At 42.3% G+C, this 24,737-nt stretch overlaps 1 protein-coding gene across 6 annotated transcripts in view; it reads left to right on the forward strand.

Moving 5' to 3' along the window:
• numa1 (nuclear mitotic apparatus protein 1) overlaps nucleotides 1-24,513 on the forward strand; it is a 121,384-nt gene extending 96,871 nt beyond the window's left edge. For all 6 annotated transcript variants that reach the window (XM_060826361.1, XM_060826360.1, XM_060826363.1 and 3 more), the window contains 10 exons: nucleotides 4,163-4,264; nucleotides 4,888-5,118; nucleotides 6,804-6,991; nucleotides 8,066-8,312; nucleotides 9,022-9,304; nucleotides 12,997-13,133; nucleotides 15,413-15,637; nucleotides 16,766-16,885; nucleotides 20,410-20,559; nucleotides 21,650-24,513. In XM_060826361.1, coding sequence (XP_060682344.1) covers nucleotides 4,163-4,264; nucleotides 4,888-5,118; nucleotides 6,804-6,991; nucleotides 8,066-8,312; nucleotides 9,022-9,304; nucleotides 12,997-13,133; nucleotides 15,413-15,637; nucleotides 16,766-16,885; nucleotides 20,410-20,559; nucleotides 21,650-21,691 — 1,725 coding nt within the window. In that variant the 3' untranslated portion in view covers nucleotides 21,692-24,513. The remainder of the gene's footprint in view (nucleotides 1-4,162; nucleotides 4,265-4,887; nucleotides 5,119-6,803; nucleotides 6,992-8,065; nucleotides 8,313-9,021; nucleotides 9,305-12,996; nucleotides 13,134-15,412; nucleotides 15,638-16,765; nucleotides 16,886-20,409; nucleotides 20,560-21,649) is intronic.
• Nucleotides 24,514-24,737: the final 224 nt, after the last annotated feature.

The following is a 24,737-nucleotide window of genomic DNA, read 5'->3' on the forward strand; positions in this document are numbered from 1 at the left end:
CCTCATAAGATCTTCCCTCCAGACCAGGCAATACCCTGGTAAATCTCCTCTGCATCTTTTCTAGTGCTTCCACATCCTTCCTGAAATATGGTGACCAGAACTGTACACAGTTTTCCAAGTGAGGCCCCACTAGCGATTTGTACAGTTGCAGCATAATATTGTGGCTCCAGAACTCAATCCCTCTACAAATGAAACCTAACACACTGTATGCCTTCTTAACAGCACTATCAACCTGGGTGGTAACTTTCAGGGATCTATGTATATGGACATCAAGATCCCTCTACACATCCACACTATCAAGAGTCTTTCAATTGACCCAGTACTCTGCCGCCTTGTTATTCTTCCCAAAGTGAATCACCTCACATTTAGCCGGATTGAACTCCATCTGCCACTTCTCAACCCAATTCTGCAGTTTACCCAAGTCCCCCTGCAACCTGTAACATTCTTCCAAACTGTCCACTACTCCACTGACTTTAGTGTCATCTGCAAATTTACTAATCCATCCAGCTATGCCTATATCTAAGTCATTTATAAATATGACAAACAGCAGTGGTCCCAAAACCAGATCCTTGTGGCATGCCATTAGTAATTGGACTCCAGGCTGAATATTTTCCATCAACCAACACTCACGGCCTTCTTTCAGAAAGCCAGTTTCTAATCCAATCTGCTAAATCACCCTCAACCCCATGCCTCTGCATTTTCTCCAACAGCCTACCATGTGGAACCTTATCAAAAGGCTTTATTGAAGTCCAAGTATACCACGTCAACTGCCCTACCCTCATATACATGCTTGGTCACCTTCTCAACAAACTTAATGAAGTTTGAGAGACATGACCTGCCCTTAACGAAACTATGTTGACTGTCCAAAATCAAATTGTTGCTTGCTAAATGATTATAAACCTCATCTCTTATAATCCTTTCTTACAACAGAAGTAAGGCTCATTGGTCTATAATTACTTGGGTCATCTCTACTGCCCTTCTTGAACAAGGGCACAACATTTGCAATCCTCCAGTTCTCTGGTACTAAACCTGTAGACATTGATGACTCAAGTATCAAAGCCATAGGCTCTGCTATCTCCCTTGCTTCCCAGAGAATCCTCGGATAAATCCCATCTGGCTCAGGGGACTCGTCTAATTTCACTCCTATAATTGATAATAACTGCTCGTAACTAACCTCGATCCTTTCTCGTCTAATATCTCATACCTCATTCTTCTCCTCTGCAATATTGTCCCTTTCCTGAGTGAAAGCCAATGAGAAATATTCGGATAGCACCTCTCTGATCTCCACAGAAATTCAACTTCCCATTTCTGTCTTTGGCCCTATTCCTACCCTGGTCATCCTTTTATTCCTCACGTACCCTATGGAAAGCTTTTGGGTTCTCCTTTATTCTGTTTGCTAAAGACTGCTCGTGTCGTCTCTTTGCTGTTCTTACTCTCTCTTTAAATCCTTCCTAGCTGATCTGTAACACTCCATCGCCTCAGCTGAACCATCTTGCCTCATCAACACACAAGCCTCCTCCTTCTGCTTAACAAGAGATGCAATTTCTGTAGTAAACCACGGTTCCCTTACCTTATCATTTCCTCCCTTCTTGACGGGAACATGCTTATCAAGGACACGCAATTTCTGTTCCTTAAACCAGCTTTACATTTCCATTGTCTGCATTCCCCGCATTTTGCTACCCAATTCTATGCATCCTAATTCTTGCCTAATCGCATTATAATTGTCCTTGCCCCATCGATAACTCTTGTTCTGTGGCATGTACCTATCCCTTTCCATCACTAAATGTAACTGAATTATGGTCACTCTCTCCAAAATGGCCTCCTACAATTAAATCAAACACCTGGCCTGGTTCATTACCAAGCACCTGATCCAGCATGGCCTCCCCTCTTGTCAGCCCTTCAACATACTGTGTCAGGAAACCCTCCTGTACACATGGGACAAAAACTGATCCATCCAATGTATTAGAGTTATAGCATTTCCAATCAGTGTTGGGGAAGTTAAAGTCCCCCATAAAGACCACCCTGTTCCCTTTCACTCCTACCCAGAATAATTTTGCTAATTCTCTCTTCCATCTCCCTAGAGCTCTGCAGAGGCCTATAAAAATCTCCAAGCAGTGTGACCTTTCCTCTCCTGTTTCTAACCTTAGTCCATACCTCCTCAGTAGACAAGTCATTGTCAAAAGTTCTTTTAGCTACCGTTATGCTGTCCTTGACTAAAGAGGCCACACCTCCCCCTCTTTTACCACCTTGCCTGTTTTTGATGAAAGATCTAAACTCTGGAACCTGCAACATCCATTCCTTACCCTGCTCTATCCATGTCTCCTAAATGGCCACAATATCGAAGTCCCAGGTACCTATCCATGCTGCAAGCTCACCTACCTTATTTTGGATACTTCTGGCATTGCAGTAGACACACTTCAAACCAGCTTGCTGTCTGCCAACACATTCCTGTGACCCTGAATTCCTGTCCCTGCCCTCCCTACTCTCAATCCTCCTGCGCACTGCAACTACACCTCAGGTTCGCATCCCCCTGCTGAGCTAGTTTAAACCCACCCGAATAGCACCAGCAAATTTCCAACCCAGGAAATTAGTACCCCTCTAGTTCCTGTTTGTACAGGTACACCTTCCTCAGAATGAGTCACATTTATCCAAGTACCTGAAATCCTCCCTCCTTATGTATATTTCAGGCTGTGACAGATTCTTGAACAGTAGGGAAATCAAGGAAAGAGCAGAAAAGTTGAATCAGCAATAATCTAAAGGATAGCAGTGGAGGCCCACGGGGCTGAATGACCACCTCCTGTTCCTATTTCTAATGGTCTTGTGGTCCACTGACCCCTCAGGCCCTTTGTTTTATTTTGCTCTACTACTATTAAGTAGCCAAGGCAGTAAAATAGCCACGAAAATCAAAATAAACAATTACTCAGAGTTCATTATTAATACTTATTTTGTGATCAAGGATTCTGACCATTACATTTCTTCAATTTATTAGTCAGCAATGCAATTATTCACACCTGAATTCCTAATAAGGGAGATTTTGCTAGTGTATTAGAAAACTCAAAATTAATATTGAGAATCTTTGTTCAATCCTCATTGATGGTGGCTGTTTTTGTGACCATTGTTATGATTCATGTGTTCAGCAGAGTGGAATTGAGTAATTTTGAGTTTTTATGTGTAATAAATGCTTCCTAAGGGACCCTTTTGCTAAGTTTTGGAACTTGTATTTTGATAATGGAAAGGCCACACCTAATACACAGACTTAGCTTTCAAACAAGCAAAGTTTATTAAAAGCAAAACCAAGAGTACCTGATTGTCGTTTTGTGGGGCCGACCTATGCTCAAACCGGCAGCTGCATTGCCCTTTACTTGAAGAGCAAATTGGTACTAGTTTTCAGTCCATATGGGGTTAGAGTTTCTTTTCCTTTTTTAAATTTTCATGAAATGTGGGTGGCTCGGCTAGCTCTTATTGCCCATAGGGCAGTTAAGAGTCAATTAGATGCTGAGAGTTTGTAGTCAGATGTAGACCAGACAAGGAAAGGTTAGCATATTTCCTTCCCTAAAGGGCATTAGTGAATCAGAGAGGTTTTTACCACAATTAACAATCGTTACATGGTCACCATCAGGGTACCTTTTTATTCCAGATGAATGTACTGCAGATGCTGGAGATTAGAGTTGAGTGTGTGGTGCTGGAAAAGCACAGCAGATCAGGCAGCATCCGAGGAGCAGGAGAATCGATGTTTTGGGCAGAAGCCCTTTAACAGGAATGAGGCTGGGAGCCTCCGAGATGAAGAGATAAATGGGAAGGGGTGAGGGGGTGGACAGCTAGTGTCTGCCTTCCCCCACCCCATCCCATTTAACTTTTTATTCCAATTTATTCACGTTTCACCTTCTCCAAAACAGTAGGCTGGGGTTTTGAATTAATAGTCCAGTGACATACACTATGCTATGCCACGACTGGGGTTAGTGGGATTAGTTTAGGAATGATACAGGGTCATGGGGAGAGGGTGGAGCTGTGGAATTTGTTTGGGATTGAGTTAAATGGCTTCCTACGTTTGTGCATGACCTAGTGATTTTCCTCTCTATTCCAGATTGCTTCCATTTTGAAACTGTTTTTAGACTTTCCACTTTAACTTTGTCTAACCACAAACTTTGTTCTGCAACTGTAGGCACGTGATAGCGATGCGCAGGGGAAACTGGAGCAGCAGGTGGAGGAACTCAATGCACAGCTCGAGAAGAAGGAGGAGGTTGTGCAGCACGTCAAGGCCCAGGTTGTCCACTTATTATTTAGCTGTGGATGTGTATTGTCATGGAAACATATTCTTTTTCTCTCTCTTCCATTTATGTAGCAGGTGCACTATCTAATGTTCTGATGTGATTCACTGTCCCATAAGGGAGTAGGTTGTGAAGGCATAGCCATCGCAGCTTGCCTTTATATTGTGCCATTGATATAGTAAGTGAGCTTCATAGCAATGATTCCAAAGCAAAATTTGAATATGAAGCTACATAATGGGGAAATGTTAAGAACCTAATTAGAGCTTGGCTAAGTAAGTATTATAGAAGGTCTTAAAGGAGGAGAGACAAGTTATGTTTTGATAGAGAATTCTAGATCATGAGGCTTTGACAGTTGAAGGCAGGCCACAAGCAGCATTTAAAGTCTAAAATGAAAGGATATAGATATCTTAAAAGATTGTGTAACGGTAGGAGGGTGGAGAAATAGGGAAGCCTGAATCTGTGGATAGATTTAAGATCGTAAACAAGAATAGTGAAGTAATGTAGCCAATGTCGGTTAGTGAGCTCGGGGACTGAATAGGACACGAGTGCGGTTTATTTTTCTACTTGATATGCTTCACCATGCTCCTTTTGTGTTTCCAACCCAAACCCGCCAAAACAGCTGGATAAAGCAAAGACTCATTACGACAGCAAAAAAGTGCTGAACCTTGAACTGACACAGAAGTTGGAGGCCAGCAGGAAGGACGTCTCTGCCCTAGAACAACAGCTGACCACAGTGAAGCAAGAATGCGTGGACCTGCGCACGGAGTCTGAGCAGCTGCGCCAGGAGCTCCAGCAGTCGGCAAAGGAGTTGAAGGAAGCTAACCAGAAGAACAAGACTCTCTCTGCACAGGTTAGCAATTTAACAGTCCGGAGAGATTCAGGCTTTGTGCTGCAATCATTAAAATATTGACATTGGATATCAAATTTAATTAAAGAAGCTCATGAAATGTCAGCCTTGACCATCCTGAAGGGTTGGAGTATAAAGGGGAGGAACATTGCTTCAACTGTACGATCCCTTCATCAGACCATGTCAGGCATACTGATGACTATTGTAGTCTGTGTTCATTAGAAAATTATACATTGACCTTTTTAAGAGAGCAGTGCACATTCTGTAGACTCTTCTAATGAAAGAACCTGAAATGTTGATTCTGCTTTCTGCCAGATTTGATGAGTTTTACCAGCAGTTTGTGTTTTGTTTCCAGTACCTGCAGTTCTTGATTCTTCTAGTCTGTTACCAGGACTCCAAGGGCTAAATTGTCAGGAGAGATTATGATTTAGGCTTGTATTTCCCGGATAGATTAGATTAGATTACTTAGTGTGGGAATATGCCCTTCGACTCAGCAAGTCCACATCGACCCTCCGATGAGCAACCCACCCAGACCCATTCCCCTGCATTTACCCCTTCACTTAACACTATGGGCTATTTAGCATGGCCCATTCACCTGACCTGCACATCTTTGGACTGTGGGAGGAAACTGGGGCACCCGGAGGAAACCTACGCAGACACAGGAGAATGTGCAAACTCCACACACGGTTGCCTGAGGCGGGAATTGAACCCGGGTCTCTGGCGCGTGAGGCAGCAGTGCTGACCACTGTGCCACCACGCCGCCCATGGTTGACAATTTTTATGCTATCAAAATGAACTGACCGAGGCCCAATCAAAACCTCACTTTTTGGTTGGCACTGTGGAAAAAGTGGTCAGACTGGGCCATTCAGAAGAGAAGTTAGGAAATACTATTTCTCTGAAAAGAGGTAATGATGGTGGGTGTGTAGAATGTTTCCCACAGTAAGCCATGGGTGCTACTTCAGTTGATTTCAAATTTGTGGTTTTTTCCTCCAGCCACCATGAGGATAAAGGGTTTTGGAGCCAAGCCAGATGAATAAACGCAGAGAAAAGCAAAGTATTGTAGTTGCTAGAAATCCATAATAAAGGAGGGATATGGGCTGGGTGCTGACAAGTGGGGCTAGATTAGGTTGGGATATCTGGTCGACATGGATGAGTTGGACCGAAGGGTCTGTTTCTATGCTGTACGTCTCTATGACTCTTTGACTAAATGCTGGAGAAACTCAACAGGTATGGCAGCATTTGTGGACCGAGAAATAGAGTTAATGTTTCAAGTCCAAATTGGAATTGAAACGTTCGCTCTATTTCTCCCTCCAGAGAAGCTGCCAGATTTGCTGGGTTTCTGCAGCACCTCCTACTCTTAATCTCTTGATTAATGTTAGGTATGGGGTATCTAGAGAATTGGAGCCAAATAGATTTAAGATGCATCTCAGTTATGATTTAACAGAACATCAGAGAAAGGCAAGATGGGCTGAATGGGCTACTTCCTTTTGGAAAAAGAGAATATTTGGGCTCCAAGACAGAAGCAGATCTTTACTTTTAAAAAAGACAGTTGAGCAGTGTACAGGCTTCGGTTGTAGTTACTTTTTATGCCTTTGTAGTTACTTTTATAGAGTCCACTTCCTGCATATGACTGAAATACTTTCTTGCCCCTGCGTCTCTGCAATATTGTTACTGTGCCTGCTTGGTAGGTGGACTTCACTGACCGGCAGTTAAGGGAACTCAAGTCAGGTCAGACCACTGGATCTGTGAAGTCACGTGTTGACACCCGCAGAGGGTCATCGCAGACTGAAGAATCAGAAGCTGATTTCAGCAAGGACAGCATCGAGCTGAGTGACTTGGAGGAGACAACGATGACATGGGAGAATACTGGGGGCAGGTAAAGTACTTTCACATTCATCTCCTTTCACCATCTCTTTTGGGTTTTGATTTAATGTTGCCTCTGAAAGCACTTCCATCAGTGCAGCATCCCCTCATTACTCCCTTGCAGGGCAGCTTAGGGTTATGTGCTTGAGTCTCTGGAGTTTCAATTGAACACGTGTCTTCCTGAACCTGTGTTGAGGCTGTTGTTTGCTGAGAGCCATAGTTGACCATGCTTACATCGAGGAAATTATTCTGACTACCAAAACAAATATTGTTATCTCTTATTTTTTAATCTTTCTTGAACTAGTTTAAGACATTAAAGGCTAAATTTTCATCACCATGGCCGTTCTTTTGTGAGTTAAACTGAGGCTCATTTAATACCTGATTTCTAACCCACACCTGAAGTGTCAGGAGCCAGAACTACATGGTGTGAATTGTCAAGATTAGGGTGGTGCTGGAAAAACACAGCAGCTCCTCAGATGCTGCCTGACCTGCTGTGCTTTTCCAGCACCACTCTAATCTTGACTCTGATCTCCAGCATCTGCAGTCCTCACTTTTGCCATAGTGTGAATTGTCCATGTGCAAGTTGTAACACCAAAGCTCTTATAGGTTACCATTGGGAAGCAATCTCAACAAAAAAAAATTAGGTACGGTATTACATGTTTCGCTAATCTTCTGAGTTACAAGCAGTCAAAAACCTATGCAAGCAGTTATCCTTTAATAATCCTGACTCTGCTAATAATACCATTTAGACTTTGTGGCCTTTAAAGGTGTTTTATCTGTACCTAAGCAGCAGAAAAATCGATGGAATTCTTTGCAATCCATTATAACATATGCTTTGAGATGGGCTGGAATAGAATAAATACAGGGTCTCCACTTTCAAAGTTTAGATGGCGAGAATTGATGCGAGTTCTCAGTTTCACAACTAGGTTAGAATTTGTCAGGTATGGACATAGCTTATGCATGCACTTGTTCTGGCTCTGTCACTGGCCTGTTCTTTCTTTCACAGTCTGCTGACCTGTATTTCCAATATGTTCTCTTTGCCCTGAACAAATAACCCCATTTGTAACATTTTCTCTTTATACCCCAGGAGAGGGAAGCAGGCTTACAAGACTCCTGTCGCAGCTCAAAAGAGAGCAGGATCTCGTGCTGCACAGAAACAGCGTGGCAGCCAAGAGTCACTGGAGTCTCTGTACTTCACCCCACTGCCCAGCCATAACCAGTCCAAACTGGACATCAGCCTCAGCTCTCTCGGTGACCTGAGTCTGGACTCTGGCAAGAAAACCCGCTCTGGGCGGAGACGCACAACTCAGGTCATCAACATCCTCATGACAAAGGTATGCAAAGGAGCCCCTTTTATTGTGAGTGTGGTGGTTATGTAAGGGAATGTTTCATTCCAGATATAATCATGTACTTTTCTTAGCCATATAAAAGATAAAACCATATATACTTAAAAGAGCAGGTCAAAGTTTAAGAATCCTGCAGCAAGTAACTCATCCCTGAATCGCCAAAGCCTGTTTGCAAGACAGGAGTGTGATGGAATACTCTCCACTTGTCTGGAGGTGCAGTTCCAACAACACACAAGATGTTCAGATTCCTTGATGCTACACTAAATGTCAACCTGATATCTAGGGCAGTTGCTCTCACTTGCCTGTGGAATTCATCTTTTGTTGTCCAGCTTTGAGCTAAGGTTGTAATGAGCTCAGCATCTAAGTGGCCTTGGCAGAACTCAAATTGACCATCAGCAAATCATATATTCTTAATCAACTAATTGGTACAATTAGTGTTTTGGGTTGCTGAGCCAGGTATGAGGAGACAGACTGACAGGAACAGGAGTTCAGAACATAACCAGATTATTGAATGATGGAACAGACTTATTGGGCTGAATGGTCTACACCTGTATGTTTTTATGAAAAGATATTTTATTTTTCAAAAAGCAAGTACTTTTTTTTAATATTGTACAGTGTATTGGTAGCTGTTTACCTTGGTGACAGTTCTCCTTTGTTAATCTTTCTGCTGGGTACATTTCTCTTGCCTTCCTTACAGAAGGAGACAGTTGACCAAGAGGGAGCCAGCACTTCAGTCCTGGGCACCCAGTCATCCACTTCTCAACCTAACCTCTTGGGTCGGCCTTCCAGGGGAGGTCGGAGGAATCGGCCCACCTCCACCATCTCTCTTCCCATCATTGATCGCTCCATGTCACAGGACTCGCTGGACAGCAGCAGCAATGCAGAGGACCTGGGAGCCGCTACCCTAATGAATCTGCCAGGCTACCGGCCATCAACCAGGAGGTCTACCAGGCTGTCCGCATTCGGCAGTGTTGCCTCAGGTAGGTTGTTGGGGAAAAGGAAGGGGCACATGTTGTTTACTATGAGACTAGAAAGGGCATTTTTCTCTTGGAGGCAGTTACACTCCTTCAATTAAATGCTTCAAGTTTGGTCAGTGATAAAGCTAGGAGACGGTTTACCGGTTAGGTCATTATGGGATCCAGGAGCATTAGAGGAATCAGGCCCCCAATGTCCAGCAGTTAAAAGACTCTTCCAAGCTGAGAGAGTGGGAATGGGGCCTGCAGGGAGAATGATTAAACTAACCACAACACTGTGATACAGGTAGCTATTCAAATAGAGGGAGGAAACAGATGTAGCAGTTGTAGGGGCTGGTTACCGTTCTCTGCAGCCATGAGTGGAAGTCCTGAAGGTTCTGCACCCTGCCCAGTGCAAGCGTCAAGAGCTTAATCTCAGAGCTGTTGAGAAACTTGAGGGGAGCAAAGGGATCCAGTTGTTCTCATGCCCAAATGGAACAGATGACATTGTAGGGACTATAAATGATGAAAGAATTTGACTACCTGGGAGCTATATTATAAAACTGAACAACTAAGCCAATAATCTCAGGTTTGCTACCCGAGCCAGAGCCAATTGACATTGGATAAATAAAATCAAGGCGTTAACTGCATGGCTCAATTGATGTAGGAGGAATAGATTTAAATTCATGAGGCACTGACCCCCGTGCTGGGGTAGAAGGGAGCTGTTCCGCCGGGACAGGCTTCTCTTGAACCATACTGGAACTATCTACCTAGCAACTAGAATAACAACGGTTTTAAATTGAGTAGAGGAGGCTTACAAAGCAAAAGAATTTCACCAAAATAACTGAATTAACATACCACTGGTCTCTCATTGTGCTGATTTTATAACATTCCTGAGACATTGTCACAAAGAGATATCAAAGCTGGGAACTAAATATTCAGGTGTACGTGACTGTTCAAAAGGAAACACAAAGGAAATAGTGGTAGAGTGACTTTAAATGCCAGATGGAATAAGCACATTAGCAAAACAGGATTTTCGACTGGAAGATGTAGAATCCATATTGTTGGAAGTAAGAAATATCAAGGAGAACACAACACTGATGGGGGTAGTCTGTAGACTCCTAACATATGACGGGACTGAGAATAAATCAGGAGATAATGAGGGCATGTAAAATAGGCAGTAATGGGTGGCTTTACTCTTCATGTAAATTTGGGAAAGTCAAATTGACTGAGGTAACCATAAAAGAGAATTCATAGTGTATTCAGGACTGTTTTTGAGAACAGTATGTTGTGGATCCAATCAGGGATCAGGCTTTATTGGATCTGATGATGTATAATGTGATAGGTTTAATAAATTATCTCTGAGTAAAATATTTCTCAGGAACAATGGCTTTAACATGTTAAAACTTAGCATTCAGCCAGGGAAACTTGGGTTGGAAACAACTGTGCTAGATTTGTATAAGTTGTGCTTACAAAGGAATTAGGGCAGAGTTGACTGGAGTGGACTGGGAAAGGAGAAAAAAAAATGATGAACAGCCATTCATTTGAATTGAATTGATTAAATTGAATTAGGTTCATTGTCACATGTACTTATGAGTGCAGTGAAAAATTAAAAGTCATGACTTGTGATGCCATCTTAGATACAAAGGGATATCTAAATGCAGAATCTTGGATTTAAGAAAATCATGGCTTACAGCAAAAGTATATCCCATTGAGGAAGAAGGATTCTATGAGGGGGATAAGCTAACAGTGCTTAACTGGGGAAATTAAGGACTCTATCAGATTGAAAGAAAATATACCAAAGGTGAATGGTAAACCAGAGGATTGGGAAAGTGTTAAAAACAAAAGATAATCAAAAAAAAAGGAATTTTCATTGTAAACTAGCAAGTAATGTCATAAAGTAAAATATTTTCTAAACATATGAAAAGGAAAAGAAACCATTGGACCCTTGGCAATCGAGGCTGGAGCCGTATTAATAGGAAAACATAATAAAGGAATTGAATATGCTTTGCATCCGTTTTCATAGTAGAAGACATTAACAGCATTCCAAAACAACTAAATATTTCAGGAGCAAAAGCAGGAGGGGAAATAAATAGAAGAAATATTACTGGAGGGAAAAAAAGTATTAGTGAAACTCGTGAAGCTAAATACTAAGTCCACTGGAATTTATGGGTTGCATTCTAGGATTGTAAAAGAAGTAGCTACAGAGATTGTGGATGCACTGGCAGTAAGCTCCCAAGAATGGGGAGAAACTTCTTCCAGCGATGAGAAATTTTAGTGAGTTGAGAGGAGGTTTGATGGGTTAATTTGGTAGTTAGTTCAGAGCAAGCATTGACACAGTAGGCCAAATAGACTTAATGAATGTGCAAATTTGCTAGTGGCTGCTGCAGGGTTGGTATCTGTTTAATTGTAGGTCAGAACAGACAAAAGAAAAGGAGAGAGATACATTATTACAGCACCTTGAGACACTACAATCGCACAGACCCTTGTATCCTGAATTATCAAAAGAAATCATTTTACAGGCAATACACACCTGTACTTTACATGATGTTCCCTTAATTTGATATTTGGATTTTAGCAAATAAATAGATTGGAAGTTGATTGAACAGTTTTAGTTTTAAAACAAATATATTTTTGGTGGACTAGAATCACAGAAGGATATTGTTCTGCTCACTTGTCTGTGCTGGCTGTCTAACATAATTACGACTTAGTGCTAGTCTTTCCTTCTACCCTTGAACATTGGACGATTATTTGAATAAAAGCATTACCCTTTTGAATGTTTCAATTGCTTAGTCCCCACTTCACTTCCAGGTGGTGCATTCCAAATGTGAACCATTCGGTGTGTTTCTTTTTCTCTTCCACACTTGATGCATTTGCAAATCACTTTAAATCTGTACTGTCTTATTCTTGATCCTTTTACTAGCTAGAATAGGTTCACCTGCTTCAATTTTGAAAATTTGAAAATATTTTGAAAACTCGGGTCTCCCCTCAGCCGCCTTCCTTCGAGGAGAATGATCTTATCCTCTCCAATCCACTCTCATAACTGCAGTTTCTACCTCTGAAACTTTTTTGTAAATCTCTTTGCATCCTCTCTAATGCATTCACATCAATCCGCCAGTGTCATGTCCAGTAACTATCCCAGCTGAGGACTAACGATTGCCTTGTATAATTCAGCTTTAGTGTCTTTCACACTGTGCCCCTATGTATGAGTCAGAGTACTGTATGCTTTCCTAACTGGTCTCTCCACCTGTCCTGCTGCCTTCAATATTTTATGCATACACATACCCAGGTTCCTCTGCTCTTGTACATTTTTAAGTACTGTATTCCCTACTTTGTATTGTCTGTCCATGTTCTCCCTTTCAAAATGGATCAAAATGATACTTCTCGGATGGAGTATCTGAAACAAAAGCAGAAGAAGAGCTTTAGGGTATAGATCAGTCATGATCTAATAAAATGGTGTTAAACAGCCCAAGGGATCTCTTTCTGATGTTTTCTTCTGGACAACTGCTCATGTCAGTCCTGTTCACCATCCTCCCCTCTGACAAAAACATGTGGCTGTTCAATTTCAGGGATCATTAATGCAGCTACATCAGCAAATCTTCATTCAGGATCCACTTGTGGTTTTGTATGTGCAGATTAGATTATTTATCTCCACAATCCAGGCAAGGTCTGGTTGGGATTTTTTACGTTTGCTTTTTCTCCCATTTCCCCTTGATCAGGTTCAAGCAGTTTGTACCCAGGAAGTTGCCAGGATGAACCTGATCAGCTGGAAGACTGGAATAGGATTGCCGAACTGCAGCGACGGAACGGGGTATGTCCCCCACATCTGAAGACCTCCTATCCCTTGGAGTCCAACGTAAGAAAGCTGATTTACTTCATTGAAATAATTTTCCTCTGTCCATCCTGTCAAACCACCGTAACCTGTTGCCTGTAAGGCCATTCATCCCAGTGAGCTTGTATTTCCCTGAAAGAACAGCTGTGTTTGAAACCAGCATGCCCAGTTTTTGGTGCATAACCCTTCAGTTCCTTCCCATCCAACCTGTCTACCCGTCTCCTTAAATTTCAGCTGGCCACCAGCATTTCAGGTTAAGTGTTCCATATGCTGACAACAAAATGTCTTGAATCCCCTCCTTTCCTAATAATCCATCACCTCAAGTAATTGACTGACTGGTCAGCAGAAGTAATTTTTCTTTCTTGCTCCTTGATCAGATCTCCTCAACATCTTGGAAACCTTATTCAGTTGTACTTTGAGGTGACTATTCTCTTTCTGGAGTTAGGGTGGGTTGATTTGGCTAGTGACTATCCAGATTTGTTCAATCTGGGAAGACATGACTTCCTCGCCATGCCTGGAATTCCCCAATGAAGCCCTATCCAGCTGACAAATCCAGAACAAGTCCCCTTGCTCATTGAAGTCATCTGGAAATCAGAGATCAGGAGTTGTATCCCAACCACTTGCAAAGACTAGGGAGTAGTGTAACTACCTCAGGATTGTTGGAGTAGAAATATGAATCAGCCAGTTCCTGTTTAAATAGTGGCATGGGCTTTAAGGGACTGAATAGCCTCCCCCCGGGGAGAATATCAGCAAAAATGAATGTGGTATCCGCATCAAATGGCATTGTTCAAATATATAAAGTCCTTGCTTGACCTAATTGAAGTAGCTTAGCGCAATTAGGAGTGAACAATAATAACAATAAATGCTGTTCTGTTTCTTTTAAGTGTGTGTGTGTGTGTGTGTGTGTGTGTGTGCGCCTCTTGCAGCTCACCATCTCAAGATTACTTTATAATCACTCCAAATTGTAATGCCCTGATCTGGATTAAGAAATGCAGGAGAAAGAAAGTACTGAGGAAAAGAGCTGCTAGTAAGGCCAGCATTTATTGCCCAACCTTTGTTTCCTGTTGTTCTTTAGATAGAACAGAATGGCTGATTCATCTAATAAAAAGCTAGTTAAGTGTGAACTACAGTGACATGGCTGAAAACTGCATTGGTTACACCACATTAAGGATAATGGGTTTCCACAAGTGCTGGAGCTCTACAGAAATTTTAGTTATACTTGATAATTATAGAATTAATGTGTTGTTTTCAGATGTCTTAATTAATTGAATTTTAATTGCCCAGAGTGAACATGGGAGGCAGTGGTGTATGTGACTGGGCAGTTAATTCAGAGGCACAGCCTAATTCAAATGCAGCAGATATCACACCTGCCCTTCTACCTCCTCTCTCCCTCATGTCCAAGTTCCAAACATCCCATCCAGGTGAAGTAGCAATATAAATGTACTACTTTCAATCTAGTCTACTGTATTTGCTAATCACGTTATGGTCGCCTTTGTAATGGGGCAACCAAACAGAGATTGGGTGATGACTTTGCAGAACACCTCCATTCAGTCCACAGTTGAGACACCCAGCTTCTGGTGGCCTGACTGATTCTTTACTTTGTTGTAATGCTGACATCTCTGTCCTTGGCCTGCCATGCTATTCACTGTAAGATTGAGGAATGACACTTCATCTTTCAAGCAAACACTAGCCTTTCACATGAAACATTGATTTCAAACTCCGTTCCAATTTGTTTTCTCTTTATCTGCTTATCTCATTCTTTGTTTGCTTGTTTTCTTCTTTCCTTTCAGTCTGCTCAGCAATTCTAATTGCTTTGTTTGTTTCTTTTCTTACCTCATCACCACACTTTTTGGCCTTGGTAAGCTGAAACATTGACTCTCTTTCTCAACAAGGATCCTGCCCCACCCTTCTGAGATTTTATCCCCCAGCATTTTCTGTTCTCTTTAGGGAAGGAAATCTGCCTACTTTACATGGTCAGAGCTACACGTGACTCCAGGTCCACAGCAATGTGGGTGACTCTTAACTGTCAAGCAAGCCATTCAATTCAAGAACAATTGGGGATGGGGAGAAAGGCTGGCTTTTCTATGAAAGAATAAAGAATTGTTGTGTGATTTTAACCTTCTGTCATTCTACCTTTAAAGTACTCACGACATAGAACTGCAAACTCTTCAAGCTGTTTAGAGAGGTGATCCCAAAAGGCAGCTCTAAAATACTTATTGACATAACTCCACTGCAAAGGCTTGTAAAAAGGATTTAATTATTTTTATCTTATTTTAAATTTCATTGTCTGCTCCCCCTACAAGACTGCTACCAATGAATCGATGATCACTGAGGATGAGCTGAGACTCGGAGACCCACAGGAAACTCTCCGAAGGGCCACCCTGCTGCCTCAGCAGATAAAGGAGATGAGCACCAGCCGTCTGAAGAGGCTTTCCACTGACTCTCAGGGGTCCAACTGGAAAGGTGTCACCACGCGCCAGCGCAAACGGCTGTCAGAGGAGTCACACCAGGGATCAGGTACCCCAGAGGTAAGTGGGGATTGAAGAGACCACAAGCATTAGCCCATGCACTTCCCTGAGCAAAGGCCCTTGTGGAGCATAAACACTATCACAGATTTGTTGGACTGAATGGGCTGTTTTTCTGCTGTACATGTTTGGAAAGGAAGCAGATTACACTTATCGAGGCTTTTTTCATGTGTGCAGTTTGTTGTAGGAAACTTGGCAATTGATGTGCTCAGAAAGAGAGACCCCTCCAATCTGTTGGCCCCTTGTTGCTAGGACAGACACTTTTTTTTATACTTTTGAGGGGCTCTGGAGATGGGGTTGCATTAAACTTGGGGTCACATAAAAGATCATATAAAACACAATGGGAAATTCAGGAGAGCATCTTTAAAGTGGTGAAGATATGAATTAGGAGGCCATTTGACCCCTCGAACCTGATACATCATTCAAGAAGATCAGAACTCATTTGATTGCAACCGTAATTTCATGTTCCTTCCTGCTCCAAATCACCTTTAAACCCTTTATCAAGAGGCAGTTGTGCCTCAAAATATTCTTGAGACACTTTTGGGGGGAGATAAAAGTCTCATTATCGAGTCATATAGCACGGAAACAAACTCTTCAGTCTAACCAGTCCATGCTGAACATAATCCCAAATGAAACCAGCACCACCTGCCTGCTCCTGGCCCATATCCCTCCAGTCCTTTCTTATTCATGCCTTTTAAACATTGTAATTGTACCTGCATCCACCGTTTTCTCAGGAAGTTCTTCCACACACAAACCACTCTTTATAAAGGGGTGACCACTTACTTTTAAACAGCAAACCCTACTTCTATATTCTCCTACAACAGGAAGTAATTAAAGTGCAAAGCATTTAAGGGGAAGTGAAATAAATGCATGATAGAGAAGGAGATAGAAAACTATGCTGATACGTGAAACGAATAGGGGTGGGGTGGGAGAAAATTTATGTGGCACATAAGCGTAACATATTTGGGCTGAATGGCCTGTTCCCATACTGCAAGTTGCATAATTCTGAGAACGGAATGGAATCTGAACGTTAAGGCTGCTTACATGTATGATGGTTGTAGGCAGCATGAATTTGTTACTATAGACTGCTTTCTAAATATTTTGAACTTCAATTTCTTTCCTCCTTTGCAGGCCAAGAAGCAACTGAGCTGCTTTCCTCGCCCCTTGACCCCAAAGGAAAAGGAGAAACGTGTCCACTCCCTGTTTGACAGTCAGGCCAAGCGTCCGACTCCAAATAAGGCCAAGAACCAGGTGTGTTTCTTAATCTTTACAGCACAACATTGGATCAGACAAAATAAAACTACTCTGATGTTTTGACTAACTTTTAACCAAATGTAACCTGGTTGTTACTCATTCCTGCTTGTAGGAATTTGCTTTGCAGAAATTGGCTACAGCGGTTCCTGTGTTTCAATAGTGACTACAGTTACAGTCTCAGTGGAGACAAGTAACTTTTCAACAAAATGTGATCTTCTGTGATCAACTTGGTATTAACTGAGAGAACTGCACCAAAATTTTGGTATTTTAAAATTTAAAAGAAAGCTTTCACTGTTTCTACTAACTTACTAGTCGTAGTGCTACATTTCATAAGCACTTGTCCCATTGAGATTTTCAGGTTTGAAGTATACTTCCTGCTCTACTTTTATTTTCGTCCAAGATTTCCCCTGTTCTTAACAGGACCTTGAGGGTAGTTGACCTTTCCTGTCAACAAAACAAGGTATGTCACAGTTCTCAGGAATTCAGTTTAAATCTTCTTGATGTTTCCATTATTCTCTGAGATATGAAATTTCTTAAGTTCACCCACTAGCAACAGTCTTTGAAATTTTCTTTCAACACCTCACAATTGTAGACTGCTAGCTGAAGCAATCTTCATCATTGCTTTCTTGTTTAGTGACTCCATATCAGAAACACTTCCAGTCCTGATTCCCTTTGGCTCCTGGTTTCCCAGCGACTTCTACAGTTCCTGACAGATTCTTGCTATCTCAGAGCTGCTCCCAGGCTGACTGCCCACTTCCATAAAAATTCACGACAAGAAGTCCAAAATAAAACAATAAAAGTTCCTAACACACTATCTTCATGGCTATATGACACATCTGAGGTGTCCCAGATAGGCATCTAAACTATTAAAACCAGTTAAAAGAGTCTTGCTTTTAAAGTGGAGTTGAGGAATTTTTTTCTGAGGGTCAATAATCTGAAATTTTTCTTCCACAGAAAACAGTGGAGATTGACTTATTGAGTTTATTCATGGTTGAGTTACAGATTGAATGAACAAGAGAATCCCAGGTTTGTGATGGACAGAGAGAAAGTGCAGTTGAAAGGACAACCAGATTAACCGTGATTTTATTGAATGGCAAAACCCGTTTTAGGAGCTAAATGACCAACTGGTGTTCCTAAATCCTAATTCTCAAGATTTGCCTTTGCTCTGAGAAACCATGTGAATAACTTGAATCCCTTAATAAGACAGCTGTAGACATCCCATCTCCACGAAACGCTCAGGCAGGTAATCTTATTCTTCTGGCTTCCCTTTCCAACTCTGACCTTTATTAAATAAACACAGTCATAGTTATACAGCACGGAAACAGACCGTTTCAATCCAAAGGCTGCCCTTTCATTTTCCATCACTGTAGTTTTGATGACCAGATTCTCAAGTCAGGTATTTTCATTCATTTTATATTTTAAAATGTCAATTCCTAATCAAAAAGTTGTAGACCAAAATTATATGAATCATTAAATTAGATATTCCCGCAATGTACTTCAAAAATACATCACTGGCTGTTAAGCTTTAGGGTGTCTGAGGTTGTGAAAAGTATTGCAGGCCATTCTGTATTCTCAAAACTTTATATATTTTGTCAAAATAGGGACAAAGACACAACATGATGTAAGATATTTCCATCTGTTTCCCATATTCCCCTTTGTGGTATTCAGATCTGCATTGTGACTGCCTCCTGTCTCAGAGCATGGTTCTTCCAAATTTGATGTCAAATTCTCCAGATTATAATGTGAAACGTGCACATTAATACAAGATGCCACGTTGAGATCAGTGTGTAGTGAAGCTAATTTGCCATTGAGTCAATCTTGATTTGAAAGCAGACAGATCTGCCATCGCAAGGTCAGCTCCCCAGCAGCTCCAGGGCTGGTCCGAATGAGCCATGTTGGTGTGGATCTGAAGTCCTGTTTAGATACATACTGGGTACAGACAGCAGCTTTTCTTCCCATAAAACATTACTGAAAAGTTTTACCCATAACATGCTAATAGATTCCAAGTCAGGGATGAGATGGAGGCCAACACAACTTGCCATTTAGATTAGATTAGATTCCCTACAGTGTGGAAACAGGCCCTTTGGCCCAACAAGTCCACATTAACCCTCCGAAGAGCAATCACCTCCCTACATTTATTGCTGACTAATCCACCTAACACTACGGGCAATTTAGCATGGCCAATTTACCTAGCCTGCACATCTTTGGACTGTGGGAGGAAACCGGAGCACCCAGAGGAAAGCCACGCAGACGCTGGGAGAATGTGCAAACTCCACACAGACAGTTGTCCGAGGTGGAAATTGAACCCGGGTCTCTGGCATTGTGAGGCAGCAGTGCTGCAGAGAGTTTATTAACTTGCTTAGCCTTGCATTTCTCATCCCAGCAGGCTGGTGTCCTTACTCTTTGTATGCATTTGAAGACCATTAATGTTCACCACCTCTCTCTTAAATGTAATGTCATTAACAAATTATAACAATGTGATCAAAAGACGTTAATGTTCCAGACTTTGTTAGGTGTCATTTATTACTGTTGGTCACTGCGCCATGTGTGAGAATAACAATTGGGTACTGTTGGAATTCTCTTCCCTCTTTTGGTAACTGAGCTTGTTCCTTGAGTTTGGTGCATTTCAGTTATGTAAATAGGCGAAGTTGGGGCTTTTCTCTTTGGCAAAAAAAAAGCTGGCGAGATTTGAAAAGAGATATTCAAACTCCTGATGGTAGAGTAGGTAGAGAGAAACTGGTCCATTAGTAGAAGAATTGAGAACCAAAAGTCCCAGATTTAAAGTTTTTCTAACTTTATGGGATCATTGGCTAAAATCAGCATTTATTGCCATTGCTCAGATTCCCTGGTGAAGGTGGTGGAGAGCTGCCACCTTGAAGTCCATTTGGTGTAGATACTCCTACAGTGCTGTTCCAGGATTTTTACCCAGTGACAGTGAAGGAACAGCGATTTAGTTCCAAGTCAGGATGATCAGTGGTTTGGAGGAGAAATTGCAGTGGGGTTGGGAGTTTCCTATGTGTCTGTTGCCCCTGTCCTTCCAGATAGAAGTGGTCGTTGGTTTGGAAGATGCTGTCAAATGGAGATACCAGGAGAGACCTATTTCTGCAGCAGGTAGTGAGGATCTGGAATGCATTGCCTGAGTGTTTGGGAAAGTCTGATAAAATCGAGACATGTAAAAGAAATGGATGATCTGAAAAGGAATATGTAGGTAGCGGAAGGCAAGGAGTGCCATGAAGTGCACTGCTCCTTTGGAGAGCCAACACAGTCACAATGGGCTGAATAGCCTTCTTCAGTGCTTCAACCATTCTGTGTCAGTGAAATCCAGCTATACTCTTCATAATACATGTCGTGATATCAATTCCTTTACCTGTGTGCTGAACTAAAACTGTCCTTACTTTGCACTGTTAGAGCTGACATTTCTTGTTCTTTCCCATTGGTGGCTGTCACATGGAGAGTTTATGTTCATAAGTGTCCGTTTCCCTTCGCTTCACCTGTTATCTTTTCTTGCGCATTCCTTCCAGACTGATAGACGAAAATCGATATCTTACACCGTCTTGAACACGCCTCGGAAGTTAGGCAACACCCTGCTAAGAGGCATCAATAAAAGGGCGACTCCTAAGAAAACCCCAAAGAAATCGCCCAAGAAATCTCCAAGATCAAATTCTAAAAAGGTAAGTGGATGATTAAAAAGACAGAGGCTCAAAGGAGAAGAGCTGTTGAGTTCTTTAGGACTAGTTTCTAGCCTTTGACCTGATCTTGTAGCCGTGGTATTTATATGACAAGTGCATCTCCGTTTCTGGTCAATGATACCCCCTGAATGTTGACAACAGGAGATTCAGTGATGATAATGATGCCATTGAATGACAGGAGGCATTCGTAGATACTCTCTTGTTGGTGATAGTCATTGCTTGGTTTGATGTGAATAGCCTAAAACTAAGTAAAGAGTGTAGTGCTAAAAAAACTGTAGCAGGTCAGGAGCATCTAAGGAGCAGGCGAATCGATGTTTCAGGCAAAGGCTCTTCATCAGGAATGAGGCTTGTGAGCCAAGATAAATAGGTAGGGGTGGGGCTGGGCCTGGGAGAAGGTGGCTGAGAGTGCGATAGGTAGATGGAGGTGGAGGTAATGGTGATTGGTAGGCGAGGAGGGTGGTAAGAAAGATGGGCAGGTCATGAGGGCAGTGCCATTTGGGAGCCTGGATCTGGGATAAGGTGGGGAGAGGGGAAATGAAACTGATGAGATCCACATTGATGCCATGTGGTTGGAGGGTCCCCTGGCAGAAGATGAGACATTCTTCTTTCAGGGGTCGGGTGATTAGGGTGTGGTGATGAAAGAGGCCCAGGACCTGCATATCTTAAGCAGAGTGGGAGGGGGAGTTGAAGTGTTCAGCCAAGGGATGGAGAGTTTGGTTGGTGCAGGTATCCCGGGGATGTTCTCTGAAGCATTCTGCAAATAGGCGTCCTGTCTCCCCAATGTAGAGGAGACCGCATTGGGGCCAACGGATACAGTAAATGACACGTGTGGAAGTGCAGGTAAAACTCTGAATGTGGAAGGCTCCTTTTGAGGCCTTGGACAGAGGTGAGGTGTGGGCGCAGGTTTTGCAATTCTTGCAGTGGCAGGGGAAGATGCGGGGAGGGTCAGGGTGTGGGTGGGAGCGTGGACCTAACAGAGTCCAGCATCTAAACTTGGGTAAATCTACTCCTTAATTGTGTTTGCTTTTCCCTATCCCCACCATTTATTCATTAATTTCCCTTTCTGTTTCAGGATGTTGGCAGACGCAAAGCATCCAAGAACATGAAGATGTGAGTGTTGTTAGGTGGGTGTTTGGTGAGATCCCTGAGCAGAAGCCTAACCTGCCCAGGACTGGATGTTTGTGAAGACCCATTCTGCCCGGAGAATGACCAGACAAACTGCTGGCTTACTCTTTTATTTTTTTTAACAAAACAATTTGCCTTAAGAGTGATTAACGAAGTCAGACTCCACACCAGTCAGCATAGAGTACAGTAGTTGCAGGAGGGTGAGTTAACTATTCACTCCTGCCTCTTAGTTTTGAATGCTCATACCGGTTACTCGAGTATTAGGATTGCAGCTGAACTTTCTATCAAACTATATTTCTTATGTCCTTTTGCAAGCCTTGCCTGTTGTAAATTTTCCAATTAGTGCTTTTGAAGCAGTTTTCTCCTTCGATAAAGCCATACAGTGGTAGCCCATGTCACCCCTCAGTCTTGTAGAAAGCAGGTTTGTGCACATAATTTTATAAAGAAATGCTTCCAGGTTGAGTCCCAACACCCTCAGCAGGGTGGGGTGGAGTTGGAGACTGAGTTTACCCAACCTCTGGTGGACTTTATTCCTGTACCCCATCATTCACCCCTACCTTCCCCAGAGCACTTTTTGAACCTGTCTGAATTGGTGGAAGTCCAAATACGTTGCAGCCCCTACTCTCTCATCGGGTCTGATACTTGACACTCCCACTGTATGGCTTCATCTTTGAGCATCCCTGTAGCTAGTTAGATTGTAGCTGTTGAGCGTTATGATTATACAGGAGACAAGGATTATGAAAACCTGACCTAGTAACCTGTCTAAAAGAAGGAATGAGAGTGAGTGACTGTCTGTCAATTGAGAATGTCTGAAGGGTGGTATTAATTGCTGACTTCCCTAAGTCTTTTCTGGCTATTTTATCATCTTGTTCTCTCTCACTATAATGTCCCTCTGCTTTCATTTTCAGCTGCCACTCTACTGCAAGTGACATTAGGAAGGAAATAACTAAACAGTTTCCTGGAGACTAGGCTGGCATTGTTATTAGTGATATTGATTTCAACTCCTAATGTTAGTGTGTGCAGTGTTTGTAACAAGTACAGCACAATAGAGAACGTCTTAATGAGGAGGTCGCAATAGAAGAAAATGTGGAGAAGAAAATAGACGGAAAACCTTGCAGGGGTCTGCAGTCTCTTCCTCCCACCGTCCCCACCCCCCCGACCGCCTGCCTCTTTCCCTTCCCTCCCCACTAAATCCTGTTCAGAATGAAAGTGTCACAAGTGCCAGCTTTTGTCTTGGGAGCTGGATTAAATCCTTTGACTCCCTCACACTACCACTCGTTAATTTTACTCAAAGGTATCCCAGTCATCTACTCCACTTATTAATTAGTGAGTTTGAGGGAATAAATATATTATCTGTTGATTTCCTTTCAGCCCCTCTATACAAGCTGGAACTTGCTGTTTGCAGGTCATTTTCTCTCTTTTTTTTTCCCCTCTGTATTGTCTGCCTGCCTTCCACTGTTGGAGAGGCCCAGCTCTCCCAGGGCCACTGTCTGTAGAACACTAAATTAATCCTAGCAGTGTCACAGACGTATCCTTTCCGGTCTTGGATCTAGACTTGTACAGCCCTTGGCTCCTGTATACTGCAATGCTAGGTTATGTATATGTAGTCATTATTAATCAGTGATTGCGTGTTTATTATGATAAGCCTGTTTTAAGCTATTGTAGGTTTTATGAAGTTGAATATTGGATTCAAAAGACACAGCTAATTTCAGTCACCCTCACTACAGGGCACTGAGCTGGTAATGAAATCCTAGTTGGTTCAGAGCAAAATTTATTTAATTTTTTTTATAATGCCTGATGCCAGTCTGGGAAACATTTTAAATCCTATTATCAATAAACAGAACTCTTAACAATCTGACCAGATCTGTCAGTACCGGAGAAGCAGAGATTGTGTTTGTGTGAGAAACTTTTGATAAGTCCAATTGTTTTGGAGAGAGGTTGGAGAGAAAGTTTAGAGTTGTGTCCATGTGTTTGCATGTATGCAAGTGTGTACTGATGATCGTGAGCACTGTGGTGAAAGGTGAGGCGAGTCATGCATTGCATTGAAGTTGAAGCCACCAAGATTTGCAAAGTGGATCTGCCCTTGTAATGGGTTCCATGGGGACCGATGCCGGTGACTCCTAGAATTCCAGCACCCATGGTCACCACGGAAATGGGCTTCCAAAAATAAAAGTGTATAAACTGATACCTCCAGCTGGTCGACTCCCTGATCACAACTAGCTTTCAGCAAGCTTTGTCCACGCCCTCTGTAAGAGCACCCATGGAATGATAGCTTGATGGCAGTATGCACTGTATGGGTGAAGGAGGGATTGTAGGTGGGCAGCACTGAAGGATTTCACACCAAGCACACATCTGCCCTTTTGTCTCCCTTGCTGCTGTTGATCCAGAGATTGAGAATTTTTTCCCAGTTTAAATTTCATTGCTTCCCAGTGCCTCCTGTATATCAACACCAGGCAGCACAACCAGGAACTACGAAGCACTTGTACAGGTTTGCAGATCTGTCAGGTTCAGGTAGTGATCCGCTGGGTATTTAGTATTTTGGGGTGTATGGAATGGGGGTAGGTGGTCAACAAAGAATTACCTAGTGGTCCCATTATCTGACTGACCTGTTTGCAAACTGGGTTTATTGTGATTTCTGTCACTGACTGTCTGAAATGATATTCTGTTTGCTCTCTCTAAAACAGGCTTTAAAAATATTAATTTTTTTATACGAGTTGTTTAGACTGTCTGTCTCTCTCGTGCAGTCCATCTGAATGCACAATGTAATCTTAAATGTTGTCTCCACTTAATAAAATAAATGTACCTGTTGCATTTTCTTTTGTAATTCTTCAAAGAAATGCAGCACTAACAAAGCAAATCTGTTCCAAGACAAACAGAGGGTGGGTTTTGTCTCTTCAAAGTCTATGAAGTGAGCTAGAATCTCCGCTGTTTACTTCTATAAACAGGAATGGGCTCGCTGAGAAATGGAGTAAAGGGCCTGTAATTCCATAACACTTGTCATGAGCTGAGTTGAACTCAAAGCACTTTACAACCAA

The sequence above is a fragment of the Hemiscyllium ocellatum genome, chromosome 6 (assembly GCF_020745735.1).
Source record: "Hemiscyllium ocellatum isolate sHemOce1 chromosome 6, sHemOce1.pat.X.cur, whole genome shotgun sequence".
Lineage (NCBI taxonomy): Eukaryota > Metazoa > Chordata > Chondrichthyes > Orectolobiformes > Hemiscylliidae > Hemiscyllium > Hemiscyllium ocellatum.